The sequence below is a fragment of the Pristiophorus japonicus genome, chromosome 6 (assembly GCF_044704955.1).
Source record: "Pristiophorus japonicus isolate sPriJap1 chromosome 6, sPriJap1.hap1, whole genome shotgun sequence".
NCBI lineage: Eukaryota > Metazoa > Chordata > Chondrichthyes > Pristiophoridae > Pristiophorus > Pristiophorus japonicus.
In genome coordinates, this window is record NC_091982.1 from 222,357,714 (window position 1) to 222,376,810 (window position 19,097).

The 19,097-nt window shown below is 43.8% G+C and overlaps 1 protein-coding gene across 1 annotated transcript in view; it reads left to right on the plus strand.

Moving 5' to 3' along the window:
- The window catches only part of clstn2a (calsyntenin 2a), a 405,371-nt gene that overhangs the window by 262,534 nt on the left and 123,740 nt on the right, over positions 1-19,097 (plus strand). The window contains exons 7-8 of the mRNA XM_070884086.1: positions 5,629-5,886; positions 7,999-8,120. Of these exons, the coding sequence (XP_070740187.1) occupies positions 5,629-5,886; positions 7,999-8,120 (380 nt within the window). The remainder of the gene's footprint in view (positions 1-5,628; positions 5,887-7,998; positions 8,121-19,097) is intronic.

A 19,097-nucleotide genomic window follows, 5' to 3' on the forward strand; every position in this document is an offset into this window, starting at 1 on the left:
AAACTCCAGTGAATATAGGCCCAGTCTCTCCTCATATGTCAGTCCTGCCATCCCGGGAATCAGTTTGGTGAACCTTCGCTGCACTCTCTCAATAGCAAGAACGTCCTTCCTCAGATTAGGAGACCAAAACTGAACACAATATTCCAGGTGAGGCCTCACCAAAGCCCTGTACAACTGCAGTAAGACCTCCCTGCTCCTGTACTCAAATCCCCTAGCTATGAAGGCCAAAATACCATTTGCCTTCTTCACCACCTGCTGTACCTGCATGCCAACTTTCAATGACTGATGTACCATGACACCCAGGTCTCACTGCACCTCCCCTTTTCCTAATCTGCCGCCATTCAGATAATATTCTGCCTTTGTTTTTGCCCCCAAAGTGGATAACCTCACATTTATCCATATTATACTGCATCTGCCATGCATTTGTCCACTCACCTAACCTGTCCAAGTCACCCTGCAGCCTCTTAGCGTCCTCCTCGCAGCTCACACCGCCACCCAGCTTAGTGTAATCTGCAAACTTGGAGATATTACACTCAATTCCTTCATCTAAATCATTAATGTGTTTTGTAAATAGCTGAGGTCCCAGCACTAAGCCCCACTAGTCACTGCCTACCATTCTGAAAAGGACCCGATTATCCCGACTCTCTGCTTCCTGTCTGCCAACCAGTTCTCTATCTATGTCAGTACATTACCCCCAATACCGTGTGCTTTAATTTTGCACACCAATCTCTTGTGTGGGACCTTGTCAAAAGCCTTTTGAAAGTCCAAATACACCACATCCACTGGTTCTCCCTTGTTCATTCTACTAGTTACATCCTCAAAAAATTCCAGAAGATTTGCCAAGCATGATTTCCCTTTCATAAATCCATGCTGACTTGGACCGACCCTGTGACTGCTTTCCAAATGCACTGCTATTTCATCTTTAATAATTGATTCCAACATTTTCCCCACTACTGATGTCAGGCTAACCGGTCTATAATTACCTGTTTTCTCTCTGCCTCCTTTTTTAAAAAATGGTGTTACATTAGCTACCCTCCAGTCCATAGGAATTGATCCAGAGTTGATAAATTGTTGGAAAATGATCACCAATGCATCCACTATTTCTAGGGCTACTTCCTTAAGTACTCTGGGATTCAGACTATCAAGCCCTGGGTCTTTATCGGCCTTCAATCCCATCAATTTACCTAACATAGGTTATTTGTGTCTTCCTTCGTGAAGACGGAACCAAAGTATTTGTTCAACTGGTCTGCCATTTCTTTGTTCCCCATTATAAATTCACCTGAATCTGACTGCAAGGGACCGACGTTTGCCTTCACGAATCTTTTTCTCTTCACACATCTACAGAAGCTTTTGCAGTCAGTTTTTATGTTCCCAGCAAGCTTCCTCTCATACTCTCTATTTTCCCCCTCCTAATTAAACCTTTTGTCCTCCTCTGCTGAATTCTAAATTTCTCCCAGTCCTCAGGTTTGCTGCTTTTTCTGGCCAATTTATATGCCTCTTTCTTGGATTTAACACTATCCTTAATTTCCCTTGTTAACCACGGTTGAGCCACCTTCCCCGTTTTATTTTACTCCAGACAGGGATGGACAATTGTTGAAGTTCATCCATGTGATCTTTAAATGTTTGCCATTGCCTATCCACCGTCAACCCTCTAAGTATAATTTGCCAGTCTATTCTAGCCAATTCACGTCTCATACTATTGAAGATTCCTTTCCTTAAGTTCAGAACCCTGGTCTCTGAAGTAATTAACTGTATCACTCTCCATCTTAATAAAGAATTCTACCATATTATGGTCATTCTTCCCCAAGGGACCTCGCACAACAAGATTGCTAATTAGTCCTTTCTCATGACACATCACCCAGTCAAGGATGGCCAGCCCTCGAGTTGGTTCCTCTACATATTGGTCTAGAAAACCATCGCTAATACACTCCAGGAAATCTTCCTCCACTGTATTGCTACCAGTTTGGTTAGCCCAATCAATATGCAGATTAAAGTCGCCCATGATAACTGCTGTACCTTTATTGCATGCATCCCTAATTTCTTGTCTGATGCTGTCCCCAACCTCACTACTACTGTTTGGTGGTCTGTACGCAACTCCCACTGATGTTTTCTGCCCTTTGGTATTCCGCAGCTCCACCCATACAGATTCCACATTATCCAAGCTAATGTCCTTCCTTACTATTGCATTAATTTCCTCTTTAACCAGCAACGCTACACCACCTCCTTTTACTTTCTGTCTATCTTTTCTGAATGTTGAATACCCCTGGATGTTGAGTTCCCAGCCTTGGTCACCCTGGAGACCTCGAAAAAATCAAAAAGGGCCACATTACAGCAAAATTCCAAAAGGGCAAAGTGTGTTAAAAAGACAAGCCTGAAGCGTCTGTGTCTCAATGTGAGGAGTATTTGTAATAATGTGGAAGAATTAACTGCACAGGCAGCAATAAATGAATATGATATAATTGGCATCACGGAGACATGGCTCCAGGGTGACCAAGGCTGGGAACTCAACATCCAGGGGTATTCAACATTCAGGAAGGATAGACAGAAAGGAAAAGGAGGTGGGGTAGTGTTACTGGTTAAAGAGGAAATTAACGCAATAGTAAGGAAGGACATTAGCTTGGATGATGTGGAATCTGTATGGGTGGAGCTGAAGAATACCAAAGGGCAGAAAACGCTCGTGGGTGTTGTGTACAGACCACCAAACAGTAGTAGTGAGGTTGGGGACAGCATCAAACAAGAAATTAGGGATGCATGCAATAAAAGTACAGCAGTTATCATGGGCGACTTTAATCTACATATTGATTGGGCTAACCAAACTGGTAGCAATATGGTGGAGCGGGATTTCCTGGAGTGTATTAGGGATGGTTTTCTCGACCAATATGTCGAGGAACCAACTCGAGGGCTGGCCATCCTAGACTGGGTGATGTGTAATGAGAAAGGACTATTTAGCAATCTTATTGTGCAAGACCCCTTGGGGAAGAGTGACCATAATATGGTAGAATTCTTTATTAAGATGGAGAGTGACACAGTTAATTCAGAGACTAGGGTCCTGAACTTAAGGAAAGGTAACTTCGATGGTTTGAGGCGTGAATTGGCTAGAATAAACTGGCAAAATGATACTCAAAGGGTTGACGGTGGATAGGCAATGGCAAACATTTAAAGATCACATGCATGAACTTCAACAATTGTACATCCCCTGTCTGGAGTAAAAATAAAACGGGGAAGGTGGCTCACCCATGGTTAACAAGGGAAATTAAGGATAGTGTTAAATCCAAGGAAGAGGCATATAAATTGGCCAGAAAAAGCAGCAATCCTGAGGACTGGGAGATATTTAGAATTCAGCAGAGGAGGACAAAGGGTTTCATTCGGAGGGGGAAAATAGAGTATCAGAGGAAGCTTGCGGGGAACATAAAAAACTGACTGCAAAAGCTTCTATAAATATGTGAAGAGAAAAAGATTCGTGAAGACAAATGTAGGTCCCTTGCAGTCAGATTCAGGTAAATTTATAATGGGGAACAAAGAAATGGAAGACCAGTTGAACAAATACTTTGGTTCTGTCTTCATGAAGGAAGACACAAATAACCTTCCGGAAGTACTAGGGGACCGAGGGTCTAGTGAGAAGGAGGAACTGAAGGATATCCTTATTAGGCGGGAAATTAATTAGGGAAATTGATGGGATTGAAGGCCGATAAATCCCCAGGGCCTGATAGTCTGCATCCCAGAGTACTTAAGGAAGTGGCCATAGAAATAGTGTATGCATTGATCATTTTCCGACTGTATATCGACTTTGGATCAGTTCCTATGGACTGGAGGGTAGCTAATGTAACACCACTTTTTATAAAAGAATGGAGAGAGAAAACGGGGAATTATAGACTGGTTAGCCTGACATCAGTAGTGGGGAAAATGTTGGAATCAATAATTAAAGATGAAATAGCAGCGCATTTGGAAAGCAGTGACAGGATCGGTTCAAGTCAGCATGGATTTATGAAAGGGGAATCATGCTTGGCAAATCTTCTGGAATTTTTTGAGGATGTAACTGGTCGAGTGGACAAGGGAGAACCAGTGGATGTGGTGTATTTGGACTTTCAAAAGGCTTTAGACAAAGTCCCACACAAGAGATTGGTGTGCCAAATCAAAGCACATGGTGTTGGGGGTAATGTACTGACGTGGATAGAGAACTGGTTGGCCGACAGGAAGCAGAATGTCGGGATAAACGGGTCCTTTTCAGAATGGCAGGCAGTGACTTGTGGGGTGCCGCAGGGCTCAGTGCTGGGACCCCAGCTCTTTACAATATACATTAATGATTTAGATGAAGGAATTAAGTGTAATATCTCCACGTTTGCAGATGACACTAAACTGGCTAAGTGGCTGTTGGGTGACTTGGACAGGTTGGGTGAGTGGGCAAGTGCATGGCAGATGCAGTATATTGTGGATAAATGTGAGGTTATCCACTTTGAGGGCAAAAACACAAAGGCAGAATAGTATCTGAATGGTGGCAGATTAGGAAAAGGGGAGGTGCAATGAGACCTGGGTGTCATGGTTCATCAGTCATTGAAAGTTGGCATGCAGGTACAGCAGGCGACGAAGAAGGCAAGTAGTATGTTGGCCTTCATAGCTAGGGGATTTGTAGGAGCAGGGAGGTCTTACTGCAGCTAAACCACCAATGAAGTTTGCAGCAGACATCAACAGTGCGGCGCTCGGGCGGTAAGCAATTAGCGGCCCATTAATGCCCCATTCGGGCACTAACGTGTAGCACTAACCAAGTGAATTTCTAGCCCAAGGCTAGCATAAGAAAATGGGTTAGCAGAGAGGCAAGGAAATGCTAACATTTGTGTATTAGTGACAGTCTTTGGACGATCAGGCGATAAATGAGACAAAATTTGGGAGGTATTACATTACATAAGATATATGGCACAGAAACATGCCATTCGGCCCAACAAATCCATGGGGGGGAATAAAATCTCACCTCTTCTAGGATTGGTAGTATGCCAGTGTCTAGTAATATAAACCAGTTAATGCTTTCAAGCCTGCAAGAGAGGTGAAATGTTGAGGTTTACCTAGTTATTCTTTTTGTATTTATTTTATTTCAATAATTCTGTAACTGCCATTGTTTAACTATTTTGCCTCACAAAGCATAATGCTAGCCGAAATAACCTTTTATTTTAACATCCTCTGTGTTTTCTTAGTAATGTGAGACTCCAGCAAGCTAATGTTGTGACAAACGATTATTATATAGTTCAAGTGTGCATTAGTTACTTATCCATGAATGTCAACATTCTCCTCCCATTGACAACAACCATATACCAAAAAATATTCAGGATGATTTCAATAGTGGATGCAACTTTTTCACATCGGAATCCCTGACAAGTTGTACAAATATGGTACAAAAGCATAATAAATAACTAATTTTTTGAACTGAAAGATTTGCTCTGTGCATTAATGTCCTGTTTCAACTAAGTAATTATTTGTTGTGTGTTATTTTATGTTCATTAATTTATCAGATGGGTCCTACAGTTTTCTGAAATCTCAATCATTTTACTTAACAAAGTTTGAACTTCTTGAAGGTAAATTCAGCAACTTTAAATTGACCTCTGAATTATCCTGTTCTTAATTGTATTCAATCTCCAGGCGCCTCTTCAGGGAGTGTTGACTTGCTTCCAGCACCTTATGGTTTATCAAACTGGACCTCTAATCTCTTGATGGACAACGAGCATGACAGTGACTTGATCTTCAAGTTTGATGGCAAGCACGCTGCAAAGATTCCGGATGGGGTGATGCCCGCAAATCTCTCGGATCAATTTACTATCACAACGTGGATGAGGCATGGACCCAGTCCAGGGCTGAGAGCAGAAAAGGAAACCATTCTCTGCAATTCTGATAAAACAGGTGCACTGTGTGATGCAAGCAATTTGTGTCGTCAGCTGGCGGATGAATTGACTAATGATTCTGTAAATCAAGTTAAACTTCATTTACAGAGATAACTGGAGGTCAGATTGATCCTGAATTTGGCTGAAATCTGTTCCTTTTCCGAATGTTTGTCAGTAACCACCACATTCTGCAGATTTTATCTTCTCATAAGGTGGACAGCTCAGCAGCACACTTCTGTTGAAATCTTTGCAACTCAGTATTTGACGATGATTGGATACACCAAAGATTAATTTGTATGTAGCAGCCGTTGTTATATTATGTGTTTAATGCAAATAACTGCTGATACAGCGACATTAAAAACGTAAACTACATAATCACATGTATAATCTTGACAGCTCTAAGCCCAAAACAAAGGTACAACTGAAACTATCTCCACTAAATGTTAATGTTTTTCATCTTTTCTGGATTTTTATATGAACCTGTTAACCCATAATTTGATGTTAAGGCAATATTTTAATTTCCTCAACTGAAATGCCTTATCTGCCCTGTCAGGCAGGTATTTTGCAAAATATAAGTCATGGTGATTTGGTTCATTTTTTGTTTTCTCTATTAATCATTATTCTGTTTTAAACAATCCACTACCATGTTCTTGAGGTGAGAGTGACTGCTCTTGACATCAAGGCAGCATTTGACTGATTGTGGTCTCAAGGAGCCCCAGTAAAATTGAAGTCAATGGGAATCGGGGAAAACTCTCCACTGGCTGGAGTCATGCCTAGCACAAAGGAAGATGGTTGTGGTTGTTGCGTCATCTCAGCCCCAGCACATTGCTACAGGAGTTCCTCAGGGCAGTGTCCTAGGCCCAACCATCTTCAGCTGCCTCATCAATTACCTTTTCTCCATCATAAGGTCAGAAGTGCGGATGTTCGCTGATCATTGCACAGTGTTCAATTCTATTCACAACTCCCCAGATAATGAAATAGTCCATGCCTGTATACAGCAAGACCTGGATGAAATTTAGGCTTGGGCTGATAAATGGCAAGTAATATTTGTGCCATACAAATGCCAGGCAATGACTATCTCCAACAATAGAAAGTCTGACCATCTCCCCTTGACATTCAATGGCCTTAACATTATCAAATCCATCACCATCAACATCCTGGGAGTTGCCATTGTCCAAAAACTTAACTGGACCAGCCACATAAATACTGTAGCTACAAGAACAGGTCAGAGGCTGGATATTTTGCACCAAGTGTCTCACGTCCTGACTCCCCAAAGCCTTTAAACCATCTACAAGGCACAAGTAAAGAGTGTGATGGAATACTCTCCACTTGCCTGGATGAGTGCAGCTCCAACAACATTTAAGGAGCTCAACACCATCCAGGACAAAGCAGCTCGCTTGATTGATACCCTATGCACGCCCTTAAAAATTCACACCCTTCACTACCGGTGCATCTTAGCTGCAGTGTGTACTATCTATAAGATGCACTGCAGCAACTCGCCAAGGTTTCTTCGATAGCACCTCCCAAACCTGCAACCTCCACCACCTAGAAGGACAAGGGCAGCAGACGTATGGGAACACCACCACCTGCAAGTTCCTCTCCAAGTCACACGCCATTCTGACTTGGACGTATATTACTATTCCTTCATTGTTGCTGGGTCAAAATCCTGGAACTCCCTACCTAACAACACTGTCCGAGTGCCTTCACCTCACGGACTGCAGCAGTTCAAGAAGGTGGCTCACCACTACTTTCTCAAGGGCAATTAGAGATGGCCAATAAATGCTGGCCTTGCCAGCGATGCCCAAATCCCGTGAATTAATCAAGAATTTTTTTTCCCAATTGTAATGCATTTTGATTATGTCTTCTGTTTCTCCCATGTCTGTCAGATAGGAAATGTTTGCTCTCAAACCCTATCCCGTTGATGTGCTAAAATTGTTTACTCGTTTATTATAGTTAATTCTATTATCATGCCACAGAAATGCCACCAGCAAATCCTCCAATTTTGTTTTAATTAAAGCATCCTAAAGAATGTTATAGTAAGGGTGCCAATCTCTATTCGTCACTATAAGATGGTAGATGATAACTTGAATAGTGCAGGCTTCCTGTTGACTAATTTCATTTTTGCCTTTAGAGATGAATCGTCACCATTACGCACTGTATGTCCACAACTGCCGGCTGGTGTTCTTGCTCCGTAGAGATTTGGACCAAGTTGATACTTTTCGTCCAGCTGAATTCCATTGGAAACTGGAACAGGTGAGCTCTACATTTGGTCATTAATATTTGTGGACAAAATAAGATGTACAGGATGAATCTAACCGATCAAATTATAAAAGACTTTGAACTGGTGAAAAATAGACTCATTCTCCGTATGCAGTGTTGAAATGGCATTAATTCAGTACAATCTTCTTGGAGAGGTGCGTGTGTGTCCTTCTGCTAAGCATGCAATCTCAAGTGCCCCATGAAATTTCCAGATTGGTATATTTATCCACTGAACCATTATGCAAATTGGGAGATGCTGCTTTCAACTCGTATTCTGAGGTGGTTCAGCCTCGATCAGAAATTAGGCCTATAATACTAGATGGCGCACTTAGACACTGAACTGTCAAGGAAACTTACCTTCCTGTTTTTGAGCAATAATTTTAATTTATTATTTCCCTTACTTTTGGTCTAACACTGTGCACCATTTCCCAGCTGAAAGGACCACCAGCGGACCATTTCCCAGGTGACTGCTTGCACAGCTCGTGATTTGAAAGCTCTAAGGTGCTTCAGTGGTCCTGGAGCGAGTCATCCTTTACTTATCCTTACTACCCTATAATTGAATAGCATGTGGTCTGTCCATTGGCAACCACTTTGAAATATGAAAACTGACATTACCCTGCTCTAGCCCCATAGCCCTGCAAAATTTTCATTTTCAAGTATATATCCTATTCCATTTAAAAAGATGGCACAATTTTATGCTAACAATTATAGGTCCCTGGTGAGAATATTCAAAGTGCGTAGATAGAAGTATTTTGAATAAGTGGCAAGAACAAGGACAAGAATATAAAATAATATTTTATGGCAGTTTTTATTTGAGCACTCTGATTAATACCATTTTGTCAATTACTTCTTAATTTGTTTGTTTTTTGACTCAATTTGCATTTCAGTATGTGCTATTGCCTCAGGCTGGTTTTGTACTGAGAAATACTGGGAACAAAACTGTTACTTTAGATTCATGAACTTTTAAATAAATCTAAGATCATTATTTTATTATGACTGACAGTATTTCATCTGATGGCTGCTAAATTCATATTTATGCATCAGAACTTGAAATCTGTGATTGCTGCATCTATTTATTGGAGGTTTCGGAAAGCACTGTGGTGTATAAAACATTACGGGGGTGATTTTCATTTCGAGCATACTTCGGACACTTGGTGGGTGAAGCGATCCATTGCCTGCAGGAGAGCCAGTCCGTTTTGTTGATCAGGCCTCATTTAAATAAAACCATCGAACTGCTAGTGCTAAATGAATGCTGATTCGGTTGGGTGGGGGGGGGGCGGTGACGGGAGGGGAGCAGAAAATCCAACGGTTCCTCCACGAAGCTTGGCTGGCAGGGACATCTTAAAGGAAGGGGCAGGTGTTACGGGGCCGCGGAATTGACTGGTAGCAGGCAAGATGAGCATTCATGACCCTCCTGGCCCAACAAAAGTCGATTTATTAAAAAAAAAACTGTTGCCCTCATGTTTTCTAAGCGGACTTGCACAGCTCTGTCCGGTGGAAGCCCAAGATTGCACTGGAGTCCTAAATCAGTCATAGGACCCTAATTTAAGATATGCTTGAGGCTCTATCCAGTCTATTTCTGGAAGGGAAGCTGGTCACCTAAATCAAGATCCTCTTGAAAATCGCAACAGCCGAACCATGAGCGGAAACTTTTTTTTCTGACTTTTGTCTCACTTCCATCCCGTTCCCTCTGGGGGGGGAAAAAAGGCGGCAGTGAGATGAAAGTTGGCCCCTATTTCTCATTATTTGGTTCTATAACTCTGAGCTAAGAATTGTGTATTATGAGATATAGAACCTGATTAGGTACAAGCAGTTCTATTTTTTTAATTTTGGCTCCTGCACTCTTCCTTATTTCTGCTAAGGGCTAGGTTTCAGAGCACCAGGGTCCATATGAAAACAACTGCACGTTAACGATTATGGCTTTCATTTTCTGGCCAACAACTGGAGAACACGGATTGAACAGCTGTTAGCCATGCAAATACCAATTAGTGTTGCCGAGCCATTTCCATTTGCTGACACTGTGGTTCTTGCGGGGGTTAGGGAGGGGGGAAACAAGTGCCCAGAGGTAATCACACGAACTCATTTACCTTAGAGTTGCAGTAGAAGTCAGGACTACTCCCAGCGACAGTGCTGTAAGGGAAATGCAGCAGTCATGGGATCGTGGTATTGAGTGCAAAGACATAATTGCACCCAGCTGTAATGCTCCCCACAATTAAGTAACCTGCTGACACTCGCTTTCTCAGGCTTTCGCATGAAGAATAGTCACTTGGGTGAGATACCAGAGAGCCGGTGGTAATCGCGACCATTTGTCTTACTGTCTTCAGGAGAGTAGGAAAATAAATGATTAGGTGCAGCAAGAAATGGAGCTGCTGCTATAACAAAAGTTAACTTCATAACCAGAGGCAAGTTTTATTTTTGTCTTCAGTCTATTGTCAAAGCTGCTTTTAATTCAGATGAGTACTATTTTGGTGCTGATCTTGCTTTGGCACAGTGTGAGTGATTTGGTAGTCATTGGCCCGGACTTTGAGGTGATAATGATAGCAAAACTGTCAGTGTTTGCCGCAATTACCCCTCTGAAACTGACAGCAATTTCAGGATCTAGCACATGCGCAGATAAATGCAAAAAGCCTGAAGCTGTGGTCAATCATTTGCTGCTCCGCCACAGATTGTACTGTGGAGCTCTCCAGAGCCAGCAATCTATTCAAATTACTTGAACTGATGAAAACTTAGGAACATAGAAACAGGAGTAGGCTGTTGAGCCCCTCAAGCCTTTTCTGCCATTCAATGAGACTATGGTTGATCTGTGACCTTACTCCATATACCTGCCTTGGCCCATATCCCTTAATACCTTTGGTTAACAAAAATCTATCAATCTCAGATTTAAAGTTAACAATTGATCGAGCATCAATTGCTGTTTGTGGAAGAGAGTTCCAATCTTCTACCACCCTTTGTGTGCAGAAGTGTTTCCTAATTTCACTCCTGAAATATCTGGTTCTAATTTTTAGATTATGCCGCCTGGTCCTAGACCCCCCCAACCATTGGAAATATTTTCTCTCTAGCTACCCTATCTGTTCCCCTTAATATCTTGAAAACTTTGATCAGATCACCCCTTGACCTTATAAATTTTCAGGAATACAACCCTAATTTGTGAAATCTCTTCTCGTAATTAAACCCTTGAAGTCCAGGTATTATTCTGGTAAACCTACACTGCCCTCTCTCCAAGGCCAATAAATCCTTCCTAAGGTGTGGTGCCCAGAACTGTTCACAGTACTCCAAGTGTGGTCTAACCAGGGTTTTATATACAACTTCTTCTTTAACGATGGAAGGTTGCTGTTAAAAAAAACCCTGTTGGAAGAGGTGTAACTGGGGTTTAACCGTGTACTGACTGCTGAACAATTGTTCTGGCCCTGAACTCAAATTTAATTTTTGTGGGATGCCAACTTTTTTCATTAATATGATTAAGAATTGCAAGTTTTTAATGTATATGTTTTTAGAAGTTTGTTTATGATATTTCAGCTTCTACCTTAATCCTATATGTATGTCTTAATATTTATTTTGCTCTCTAAAATTTATTACAAATAAATTATAATCTGTGTATTTTACTTCCTGGTTTGCTGTCTATGAGAATGTTTCAATATGATTGGCTGCTTAGCCAACTTCCTGAAATCACTGTTGCTGGACACTGGTGATTAGTTTGATTTGGCCCCAGATTCAAACTAAGGTTGGGAGAGCTGAAATTGACATCACTGAGATCACTAGATCTTTGTGGGCAGTTTTCTTTGAGGTCACCGGCAGGCGCTGTTGCTTTGATGCTGACCGCAAATTCAGGGCCAATTTGTTTCTATTGTAGATTACCTCGATGTGAAATGGTTTGAATGAACTGATGAATCTTGGTATTGAATTGGGTGTTGATTCACAGATTATAGCTAAAGGTGAAATGTAGTATGAATATGATTTCTGTTAAGTGTGCCCTTTGATAGAATAATGAAAATGGCACTCGTCAGTTGCATATAATAGTAATCAGCAGATTTCTAAATTGTAAGCCGCATTTCTCCTCTTAAGAAGAGTTCCACCATTCAACAAATCTTTTTGCTGTGAGATTGAACACAGACAACTGCACAACAGCTGTCAAGCTGTATGCTTCCATAGGACTGGACTGACCTCAGCCAGTGTTTCCTCTCTACCCTGCATAATGAGATTGAGCATTTGGTTACTATGAAGCGTTCCATCTATTGGCTAGGAAAGCTCATTTTTACAGGACAACGGAGTCTAAATGACAGTCGTTAGAGTCTTAGCTAGACCTCATGATTTGCAGAAAACATCACTACATTTTGAAAATAAAAAATACAGTTTAAAAATAATTTGATTTTGTAATTACATTTTTGTATAAAGTATCTTTGAAGATTGTACATTAATTATTAATGTTTGTTCTGTATCTAAATTCAAATTATCTTCAGTGTGGCCTATAAATGGAGATGTGTTAAAATCCATGTGTACCATTTCCCTTTTGAACAGGAATAGCCAGCATCACAATGTTTGCTGTTCCTGAAGGAAGCATGTACTTCAAGTAAAACCACATTTGCTTATGAGCATTCAGATTCATTCTTTAGATACCCAAAAACTCAATCTACCAAAACTTGAACATAAATAACTAAACAAGGTAATAATCAGAGCAACGTGTGAAGGCTGATGAAGCATTTGCAACTTAAATTGTTGATTCTATTCCAGATCATTCTTCTAAAAATAGTTAATTTTTAATTTTGCAGTTGGAATATTTTTTCCAAATTTTGTTTTGTGTTTGATGCTTTAAAAAAAGAAATAATCTCCTTTTAAGTGTTGCTTCATGTATCATTTTGTTGGACGAAGGAGCCAGTAATGATTAATTATTCAAATCTCTGATAATTGCTGGATTAACACAGTGGTAGTGTAAAAAGTAGAATCCCAAGGGTGATGCCGAATGATTTTTACAGGACAGTTAATGAATCAAACTCAGGCAGTCGTAGGCTGAGCCCCCACTGGAATTAGATCCAGTGCAAAAAATGCCTCGAATCCAGGATGTAATTAGTCAGGTGCAGCTCAGAGGACTCAGAGAGAGATTAAAATCACAGAGCTGATGCAGTAGGCAAGCGCTGCACAGTTAAATGGATGAACTGCTGTGTCTGAACCATGTAGGGTAATGCAGAATTGTAGCAGCTGAATACCTGACCTAAAAAAAATCAACGACTGCAATACCAATAAAAAGTGTGCATGAATAACATCCTGTCCTGGACGTATCATCCCTGGCTCAGTTGGCAGCACACTCGCCTCTGAGTCAGAAGGTTGTGGGTTCAAGTCCCACTCCAGGGACTTGAGCACATAAATCTAGGCTGACACTCTAGTGCACTGTCAGTGGTGCCGTCTTTCAGATAAGACATTAAACCAATGCCCCGTCTGTTCACTCAGCTGGATGTAAAAGATCCCAGGGCACTATTTCGAAGAAGAGCAGCGGAGTTATCCCCGGTGTCCTGGCCAATATTTATCCCTCAATCAACATAACAAAAACAGATTATCTGATCATTATCACATTGCAGTTTGTGGGAGCTTCCTGTATGCAAATTTGGCTGCCGCGTTTCCCACATTACAACAGTGACTACACTCCAAAAGTACTTAATTGGCTGTAAAGTGCTTTGAGACGTCCAGTGGTCATGAAAGGCACTATATACATGCAAGTCTTTCTTTCTTTCAAAAGGATTAACATAAACACAGTGTAAAACACATGAGTTTGAATCTGCTGAAATCTATAAATAGCATTTTTTTAAAGAAATCCAGGCTTGTGTCCATGTAGAAAACTGGAAATGCTAAATGCAATGAAGATAATTGTTGTGTATCTGTAAAGCATGCATTCCCATGTTCCACCACCAGGGAGCGCATCCCCTGAAGTCCCAAGGGATCCCAGCATCCCTTGGGAGCACTGTATGTAAGCCAGCCCCTAAGGCCTGTTCCTGACTCTGGAGTGTCTTAATAAAGACTGAGGTCACTGTTACTTTAACCTCCCTGTGTGCAGTCTCATCTGTGTTAGGAACACAATAACTGGTGTTGAGTAAACGAATCCAACGCAAAGACACAGGAAACTGTGGGCATCCTGGAGGAGTTCTCGGAGTGTGTGGACTGGGAAGCCTATGTTGAACGGCTCGACCAGTAATTTGTAGCCAACGAGCTGGACGGAGAAGGAAGCGCTGCAAAAGGAGAGCGGTCCTCCTCACAGTCTGTGGGGCACCGACCTACAGCCTCATGAAGAATCTTATGGCTCCGGTGAAACCCACAGATAAGTCATATGAGGAGCTGTGTACACTGGTACAGAGCATCTTAACCCGAGGGAGAGCATGCTGATGGCGAGGTATCAGTTCTACACGTGCCAGCAATCTGAAAGTCAGGAAGTGGGCAAGCTACGTCGCCGAGCTAAGGTGACTTGCAGGATAATGTGAGTTTGATGGCTACCTGGAGCAGATGCTCAGAGACTTCTTTGTACTAGGCATTGGCCACGAGACCAACTTACGAAAACTTTTGACTGTAGAGACACCGACCCTCAGTAAGGTCATTGCGATAGCACAGGCGTTTATGTCCACCAGTGATAACACCAAACAAATCTCTCAGCACACAAGTGCTAGAAATGTTCATAAATGAACTGGAACTGTGTTTGCGAGCAGAAATGTACAGGGCAAAACCCATGAGTCTGCAACTGCCAGCAGGCCTCAGGTGACCCAGATGAGCCAAAGGCCCCAACAAAGGATGAATGCAAGGCAATTCACATCTTGTTGGCGTTGTGGAGGCTTCCATTCAGCCTATTCATGTCGCTTCAAATGGTATGTTTGCAAGAGCTGTAGAACAATGGGACACCTCCAACATGCTTGCAGTCGAGCTGCAAGCTCTGCAAAACCTGCTAACCACCACGTGGAAGAGGAAGATCGGTCCATGGTGGATCAAAGCAATTTTGAGCCTCAGAGAGAGGAGGCAGATGCTGAAGTATACGGGGTGCACACATTTTCGATGAAATGTCCACCTGTAATGCTAAATGTAAAACTGAATGGCTTACCCATAGCCATGGAACTGGACACTGGCGCGAGCCAATCCATCATGAGTAAAACGATGTTTGAGAGACTGTGGTGCAACAAGGCACTCAGACCAGCTCTGAGCCCCATCCACTCGAAACTGAGAATGTACACCAAAGAGCTCATCACTGTCCTGGGCATCGCTATGGTCAAGGTCAACTACGAGGGCACGGTGCACGAACTGCCACTCCGGATTGTCCCAGGCGATGGCCCCACACTGTCTGGAAGGAGCTGGCTGGGCAAAATCCGCTGGAACTGGGATGACTTCCGAGCGCTATCACATGTCGATGAGGCCTCATGTACCCAGGTTCTCAACAAATTTCCTTCCCTTTTTGAACCAGGCACTGGAAACTTTTCCGGGGCGAAGGTGCGGATCCACTTGGTCCCAGAGACATGACCCATTCACCACAAGGCGTGAGCGGTACCTCACATGATGAGGGAGAGAGTGGAAATCGAGCTGGACAGGCTGCAACGTGAGGGCATCATCTCCATAGTGGAATTTAGCGAATGGAACAGCCCAATTGTTCCACTACTCATAATTAATGGCACGGTCAGGATTTACGCCGCTTATAAAGTAACTATTAATCATTTCTCGCTACCCGCTGCCCAAGGCAGACGACCTATTTGCGACGCTGGCAGGAGGCAAGATATTCACCAAGCTCAACCTGACTTCGGCCTACATGACGCAGGAGCTGGAGGAGTCTTCAAAGGGCCTCACCTGCATCAACACTCTCAAGGGACTGTTCATCGACAACAGATGCCCGTTTGGAATTCAGTCGGCTGCAGCGATCTTCCAGAGAAACATGGAGAGCCTACTCAAGTTGGTACCACGCACAGTGGTTTTTCAGGACAACATATTGGTCGCGGGTCGGGACACCGTCAAGCACCTACAAAACCTGGAGGAGGTCCTCCAGCGACTGGATCGCGTAGGGCTGCGACTGAAGAGGTCGAAATGCGTCTTCATGGCAACAGAAGTAGAGATTTTGGGGAGAAAGATCGCGGCGGACGGCATTCGACCCACAGACGGCAAGACAGAGGCTATCAGGAACGCGCCCAGGCCACAGAACGTCACGGAGCTGCGGTCGTTCCTGGGACTCCTCAACTATTTTGGTAACTTCCTATCGGGGATAAGCACCCTCTTAGAGCCCCTACATGTGTTATTGCGTGAAGGTGAGAACTGGGTATGGGGGAAAAACCAAGTAATTGCTTTTGAGAAAGCCAGAAACATTTTATGCTCCAACAAGCTGCTTATATTGTATAACCCGTGTAAAAGACTTGTGCTAGCATGTGATGCGTCGTCGTACGGAGTCGGGTGTGTATTACAGCAAGCTAACATTGCGGGGAAGTTGCAACCTGTCGCCTATGCCTCCAGGAGCCTGTCTAAGGCCGAGAGGGCCTACAGCATGATTGAGAAAGAGGCATTAGCGTTTGTGTTCGGGGTAAAGAAAATGCATCAGTACCTGTTTGGCCTCAAATTTGAGCTGGAAACCGATCACAAGCCCCTCATATTCCTGTTCGCTGAAAGCAAGGGGATAAATGCGAATGACTCAGCCCGCAAACAAAGGTGGGCACTTACGCTATCAGCGTACAACTAAATCACCCGCCACAGGCCAGGCACCGACGACTGTGCGGATGCTCTCAGTCGGCTACCATTGCCCACCACGGGGGTGGAAATGGCGCAGCCTGCAAACTTGTTGATGGTGGCGCAGCCCGCAGATTTGTTGATGGTCATGGAAGCGTTTAAAAATGATAAATCACCTGTCACAGCCCGCCAGGTTCGGATTTGGACCAGTCAAGATCCTCTGCTGTCCCTAGTAAAAAACTGTGTACTGCATGGGAGCTGGGCCAGCAGCCCCGTTGAAATGCAAGAGCTAATCAAGCCGTTCCAGCGGCAAAAGGACGAGCTGTCCATTCGGGCAAACTGCCTGTTGTGGGGTAACCGCGTAGTGCGACCCAAAAAGGGCAGGGAGACTTTCATCTCGGATCTCCACAGCACACACCCGGGTAAAGTAATGATGAAAGCGATAGCCAGATCCCACATGTGGTGGCCCGGTATCGACTCTGACTTAGAGTCCTGTGTACGGCAATGCAGCGTGTGTGCTCAGTTGAGCAACGCGCCCAGAGAGGCACCACTAAGTTTGTGGTCCTGGCCCTCCAAACCATGGTCGAGGATCCATGTCGACTATGCGGGCCCGTTTCTCGGTAAAATGTTCCTGGTGGTGGTGGCTGCTTTTTCAAAATAGATTGAATGTGAAATAATGTCGGGAAGCACCGCCACCGCCACCATTGAAAGCCTGAGGGCCATGTTTGCCACCCACGGCCTGCTTGGCATACTGGTCAGTGACAACGGGCCATGTTTCACCAGTGCAGAATTTAAAGAATTCCTGACCCGCAATGGGATCAAGCATGTCACCTCGGCCCCGTTTAAACCAGCCTCCAATGGGCAGGCAGAGCAGGCAGTACAAACAATCAAACAGAGCCTTAAACGAGTCACAGAAGGCTCACTCCAAACCGTCTGTCCCGAGTACTGCTCAGCTACCGCAGGAGACCCCATTCGCTCACAGGGGTGCCCCCGGCTGAGCTACTCATGAAAAGGACACTTGAAACCAGACTCTCACTGGTTCACCCCAACCTGCATGATCAGGTAGAGAGCAAGCGACAGCAACAAAATGTAAACGATGGTCGCGCCACTGTGTCACGGGAAATTGATCTGAATGACCCTGTGTATGTGCTAAACTATGGACATGGTCCCAAGTGGATCGTGGGCACGGTGATAGCTAAAGAAGGGAGTAGGGTGTTTGTAGTCAAACTAGACAATGGACTAATTTGCAGAAAGCACCTGGACCAAACGAGGCTGCGGTTCACAGACTGCCCTGAACAACCCACAGCAGGCACCACCTTTTTCGAGTCCACAAACAACACACACCCAAAGGATCAATGACACCACCATGGACCAGGAAATCAAACCCATCACGCCCAACAGCCCAGCAAGGCCAGGCTCACCCAGCAGCCCTGCAGGGCCAACAACACGCCAGCCCAGCGGGGGCACAGCCAACACACCAGAACAGACATTTGTACCAAGGTGGTCCACCAGGGAAAGAAAGGCTCCCGACCGCCTCAACTTGTAAATAGTTTTCACTTTGACTTTGGGCGGGGGGGAGTGATTTTGTGTATCTGTAAAGCATGCAATCCCATGTTCCGCCAGCAGGGAGCGCATCCCCTGAAGTCCCAAGGGAACTCAGCATCCCTTGGGAACACTGTATATAAGCCGGCCCCTAAGGCCTGTTCCTCACTCTGGCGTGTCTTAATAAAGACTGAGGTCACTGTTACTTTAACCTCCCTGTGTGCAGTCTCATCTGTGTTAGGAACACAATAACTATTGCTGACAATTACACAACTAGATTATAAGTTCATGCTGGTAAAAGGGTGCCTTTATCTCTCTCTCTCTCTCTAATATGTCCTTACTGTAAAGTCCTTACTCCACAGTATGAAACCACACGAGGCACATTCTGGGGACAAGGTCACTCTGTGACCTTAACTCTTTATTCACAGGACTCCAAAGACGAAGACCCTGTGTGATCAGCTAAGGAATGTCTCCCACAAGTTCACCCCTTGTGGTCAACGTGTGCATCTAGGTTGAGTGTGTACAGTAATACAGTGGTGTTACATTGTGGTTACATACATGACATCACCTCCCACCCAAAGTCTTATTGGGATCATAGGTTTAGTCTTTCAGGTGGTCTACGCTTCCTCGTGGAGCCCCGCAGTTGGGGCTCTGGTTGTTGGACACTGACGTGAGTGTCTGTCACCTGTGGTGATTCCGGCCTGTCCGAGCTGACCGCAGGGACTGTGCATTCTTCTGATTGCTCTTGTTGCTCGTTCA